Below are 5,645 nucleotides of genomic sequence, written 5' to 3' on the forward strand. Positions count from 1 at the left end.
ACTTCAGTCTAGCAAATAGGGGATCGGCATTTCCTTCCATAAAGTGCTTCATAAGGTTCCATTTCAATTGTGGATTGATAGCTGTTATTGTATGCAAATTCAATCAATGCTAAGTGATCACTCCAATTTCCTTTAAAATCAATCATGCATGCTCTCAACATATCTTCCAAAATCTGAATGGTTCTTTCAGACTGACCATCAGTTTGAGGATGGAACCGTACTAAATTGTAACTAAGTACCCAAGGCCTTTTGTAAACTTTTCCAAAAGCGAGAAGTAAACCTTGGATCTCTATAAAAAATGATAGACACTGGCACTCCATGCAACCGTACAATCTCTTTCACATAAAGCTCTGCAAGTTTATCCATTGAGTAGTTAATTCTAATGGGGAGAAAATGGGTTGACTTGGTCAATCTGTCTACAATGACCCAAACTACATCATAACCTTGCGGAGTCTTTGGTAAGGCTGTAACAAAATCCATAGTAATCCGTTCCCACTTCCATTTGGATAATTAGAGTGGCTGCAAAAGACCTGAAGGTCGTTGGTGCTCAACTTTCACTTACTAACATGTCAAGCACCTCTGTACAATCTCTGTTATCTCCCTCTTCATATTGTTCCACCAATAGACTTCCTTAAGCTCCTGATACATCTTAGTGTCACCTGGGTGAACGGTGTACGGACTGTAGTGTGCTTCTTCCATCAGAATCTTCTTTAGTTCAATGTCATTGAGCACACACAGTCGGTTTCTGAATCTCAAGGATCCATCATTCTCAATATGGAAATCCGCCCGCTTACCTTCACCAATATCATTCCTTACCTTTCAAGGAATGGGTCCTTGAATTGTTCTTCCTTAATTCTTTCATTGATGGAGAGTTGTACTTGTAAGTTTGCCAGTATCCCTGTAGCATTGGGTAGTACAACTTCCAAATTTAGCTTCCTAGCATCTTCTATAAGATGAGGCTGGCTAGTCAATAGTGCTGCTGTATAACCTTGAGAATTCCTGCTTAAGGCATTTGCAACAACATTTGCCTTACCAGGATGATAGTTAATACTGCAGTCATAATCCTTCAGTAGTTCTAACCACCTCCTCTATCTCAAGTTAAGTTCCTTCTGGGTGAAAATGTATTTCAAACTCTTATGATCTATAAAGATTTCGCATCTTTCACCATACAAATAATGCCTCCAAATTTTTAATGTAAAAATTACTGCCGCCAACTCCAAATCATGAGTGGGGTAGTTCTGTTCATGTGACTTCAGCTGTCTAGAAGCATAAGCCACCACTTTGCCATATTGCATAAGCACACAGCCCAAACCTTTCTTTGAGGCATCACTGTAAATAACAAAAACCCCTGTCCCTGAAGGAATCATCAAAATCGGGGCTGTTACAAGCTTGTGCTTCAATTCCTCGAAGCTCTTTTCACATTCCTCAGACCATATGAATCAAACTCCCTTTCTTGTTAACTTTGTCAATGGAACAGAAATACTGGAGAATCCTTCAATGAACCGCCTGTAATAACCAACTAGACCCAAAAAGCTCCTTATTTCTGTAACATTTGTTGGTCTTGCCTAGTCCATCACTGCTTGTACCTTTCCTGGATCCACCATTATGCCTTCCTTCGATATAACGTGGTGTAAGAAAACAACTCTGTCAAGCCAAAACTCACATTTCTTGAATTTTGCAAACAACTTTTCTTTCCTCAATGTCTGTAACACAGCTTTCAAATGTTCCTCATGTTCCTCTTTACTCTTAGAATAAACTAAGATATCATCAATAAATACAATCACATACTGGTCCAACACATCATGGAACACTCTGTTCATTAGGTCCATAAATACTGCCGGTGCTTTTGTCAATCCAAAAGGCATGACAAGGAACTCATAATGACCGTATCGTGTTTTGATCGCTGTCTTTGGAACATCTTCAACTCTAACTTTCAATTGATGGTACCCTGATCTAAGGTCAATCTTAGAAAAGACCTTAGCTCGTTGCAATTGGTCGAATAAGTCATCGATACGGGGTAATGGGTATTTGTTCTTTACCGTCACCTTGTTCAATTCCTGATAGTCGATGCACATTCTCATTGTACCATCCTTCTTCTTTACAAAAAGCACTGGAGCTCCCCACGGGGAAACACTTGGTCTAATAAAACCCTAGTCCAGTAGCTCTTATAACTACTCTTTCAATTCCTTTAACTCAACAGGAGCCATCCTATACGGTGCCTTTGAAATCGGCACCGTGTCGTGTCGGGTAAAAGTTCAATACCAAACTCTACCTCTTTGTCTGGAGGTATTCCAGGTAAATCCTCCGAAAAGACATCTATAAAATCACACACTATAGGTACATCAGTTATCAACAATTCTTTGCCTGTAGTGTCAAGAACTGCTGCCAAGAATCCTTGGCAACCCTACCTTAGCAACTTCCTAGCTTATAAAGTAGAAATCATCATTGATGGTGGTGCTCCCATCTTAACTCCAGAAATTTTAAATTCTGGTTCTCCAATTGGTCTTAGAACCTCCAACTTTTCAAAACGTAACACACTAGCATGATAAGTTGTCAGCAAATCCATCCCTAGTATTACATCAAAGTCTTTCATATCTAGTAACACTAGGTTGGCCTCAAGTCTCTTCCTATTAATATCTATAGCACATAACTCATAGATCACATCAGTCTCTATAACATGTCCAGAAGGTGTAGACACACACAACAGATAATCCATATTCTTGGGTTCCACGTCCATCATACTAGCAAACTCATAAGAAACAAAGGAGTGCGTAGACCCCGAATCAAATAAAACATAGGCAAGCATACCAGAAACACTCATTATACCTGTCAACCATAAACATAGACATGGAACATAACATCATTTATACATCACATTCGAATATATCTTAGTATAGAACATGATATATATATCAATAATATAATAGTCATAAGAAAAAGTTATACCTGCTACCACTGAAGGTGAAACTTCAACGTCCTTGGTAGTCAAAGTATAAACTCTTCCAGGAGTCTTTTGCTTTTGGTTTTCCACTACTTTCTTGCCAATATGCTTAGTCTTCTCAGGCCATTGGTAACCACCACCAGACTTGCAGTCTCTTGCATAGTGTCCACTCTTACCACACTTGAAACAAGTTGAGGTACCCATCAAGCATTCTCCCTTGTGGCTCTTGCCACACTTGGGACATTCCAATCTGGATCCCTTATCTTGGGATCTCTTCTTTTGGTTCGTCGCCCACTTTCCTTTAAAGTTATTTGGCTTGAACTTTTTCTTCAGAGTCTCACCCTCAGGTTGGGTGTTCCCTTTGTCAGCTGCTTCATAGATCTGGGCCTTTTGAACGACCTCAGTGTAAGTCTTCAACTGAAATGTAGCCACTGCTTTTCTAACATCAGGCCTCAATCCTTGCTCAAACTGTTCGGCCCTCAGCTCCTCAGTAGCCACCATATGCAGAGCATACTTTGACAGTTCTTCAAATTTTCTTTCATAAACCATCACAGATTAGCTTCCTTGTGTGAGTTGTACAAACTCCATCATTTTCTGTTTTCTGACACTGGGGGGAAAATATTTATTGTCGAAAGCCACCTTAAAATCTTCCTAGGTTATCACCTTCCTTTCAGTACCTGGAATGGTCTTTGTCATCTGCCACCATTGATCAGCTTCACCTTGTAGCTTGTAGCTTACAGGCAGAACATAAAACTTTCTGGGCATCTGAACACACCAGGAACTCGAATAACTTCTCCATTTCACGGATCCACGTCGTAGCAATAGATGGGTCCGTACCTACACCTTTGAATGATATAGGATGTAGCTTCTGGAAGTCCTTCAGTACGCTCATATTGGTGACTGTCGGCTATACTAGCATACCGCCACCACTTCCAGTGCCTAAATCAAAAGCCTCGATCCCAGGGGATGCTTCTTGAGTAGGTACTTATTCAGGTACCTCCTCCTCTTGAACAGGCCCTGTAGTCGCCTGTCTTTTAGTTCTCTTTCCTTTAGGCATTCCCTGATCAATAAAATCATTTCATCTTAGAACCTAGTTAAAGATCCTAAACATCAAAACTTAGAGAATTTAACTCGAAAGTCCTATGCCAACAGGTTACAAGTCTACAGAACCCTTAACTCCGCTCTGATACCAAGTTGTCACACCCCTAGAATGACTAGACCTAGTGGGGCCCATGACACCGGATCTAGCTGGGGTCCAAGCATGTTCAACTTAAACATTCCCTAAAGAGTATACTATGCATAGATCATAAACGTTTATTAACGTTAAAACTCCATAGCTATCATAGTAAACCCATTCATTTGATCTATGCCATAATAACTATGAGAGTGTTAGCGAAAACTTTCATGGGTTAGGGACATCAAATTTAAACCATTAAACCATAAACTATTCATCCATCCCATGTTCCCATCCATTAGGTAGTAACACCATTGGCATCTATCTTTGTATATTACAGTCATCCACATGGAATACAATCTTAGAACATCATTCTTATAAAGGTCTAGACAATCATAATAATGACCTTAACTACACTTGGAGAATAGTGAGGTCAACTTCAGCCTGAGTGATCCTGCTCGATCCCAATTCCTTTTACTTTATCTTTCACTCCTTTCTCTGTAAAAACATTCATAACAATAGCATGAGCTTGACAACCCAGTAAGTATGATAAACAATCCTTTGTAACCAAACTTATACATAATTCATAACCATTTACTAGGGTAACAAGCATCTTTCACTATTTCCATTATTTTTCATATCAATCATATAATACCCGTCTTTTATTCTTAGCCTTAGCCTCAACTCCTCATTGGAAATGGTATCCCCTCATGCCAGGCCGTGTCTTGGCTAAAGTCTCAACGCCTCTCAAAACTTTTGTGTCGGGTCATGTCATGGTCTTAGTCTCAATGCCTCTCAAACACCTATATTTACCACTCCGAGTCGTCTATCGATTTAGGCTTAAATTTTCGTTCTCACTTAAACTTGATCATTCGTCATGCACAAGTGTACTTTCATAACAAATCTTAGGCCTATCATGAATACAATTATAATACGTAGGCAGCATCTTATAGTTGCAAACACTATATAAGCACATACTTTCTTTCCATTTCTAAACTCATTCGTATACTAAATCATGCACATATAAAATTCTTATTTCCATTATGGCATACACATCTATCATGTACTATGAATACAAGGCTTACAAGTAGCATATAACATATATTCATTTATCCAATTAATCATTAATACATTTAAACATACATTAAGTAACTACGCATTCCATTATAATCATGTATCATTACATACCATTCGACACTTCTAAGACTTCCAAACTTTAATCCAGTTCAAGTAGTCCTAACTTCATAAATACATTCCTATTCAAAACTATTTTTGAGTCATTTACAGATCACCTGGGTTGTTGATTCCTTCATAGAAAAATTGTATTTTTGAGTCCTCTAAACATAGAATTAAAAATCAGATCATTTTCTTTTGAAATGATTGAGTTATGCCCATTTTACTGAACAATGGTCATTCTGCCCCTGTACCCAGAATTCTACCCGGGGGTTTACGTACCTTGACTTTGCATACAATTTTTCCCCTATTTAGGAGCAGAATCTGGGATTGAATCCTTCTTCAATATTTTTCCCC

General features: G+C 38.8%; 1 protein-coding gene across 1 annotated transcript; it reads right to left on the reverse strand.

Annotated features, from left to right (window-relative positions):
- Nucleotides 1-2,425: 2,425 nt before the first annotated feature.
- Nucleotides 2,426-3,490, reverse strand: LOC122662960. The gene is made up of 2 exons (XM_043858669.1): nucleotides 2,947-3,490; nucleotides 2,426-2,826 (listed from the first exon to the last, which is right to left on the reverse strand). The coding sequence occupies exons 1-2, from the start codon at nucleotides 3,488-3,490 to the stop codon at nucleotides 2,426-2,428; spliced, it is 945 nt and encodes a 314-aa protein (XP_043714604.1).
- Between the last annotated feature and the right edge of the window lie 2,155 nt (nucleotides 3,491-5,645).

Source organism: Telopea speciosissima, chromosome 5 (genome assembly GCF_018873765.1).
Source record: "Telopea speciosissima isolate NSW1024214 ecotype Mountain lineage chromosome 5, Tspe_v1, whole genome shotgun sequence".
Taxonomy (NCBI): domain Eukaryota; kingdom Viridiplantae; phylum Streptophyta; class Magnoliopsida; order Proteales; family Proteaceae; genus Telopea; species Telopea speciosissima.

Bases quoted from the DNA above. Each gene is read 5' to 3' on its own strand.
- LOC122662960 (XM_043858669.1), bottom strand. From the start codon at position 3,490: ATGGTTTATGAAAGAAAATTTGAAGAACTGTCAAAGTATGCTCTGCAT. The intron at 2,827-2,946 runs GTATAACTTTTT...TATGGTTGACAG, and splicing joins TTCACCTTCAGTGGTAGCAG to GTATAATGAGTGTTTCTGGT.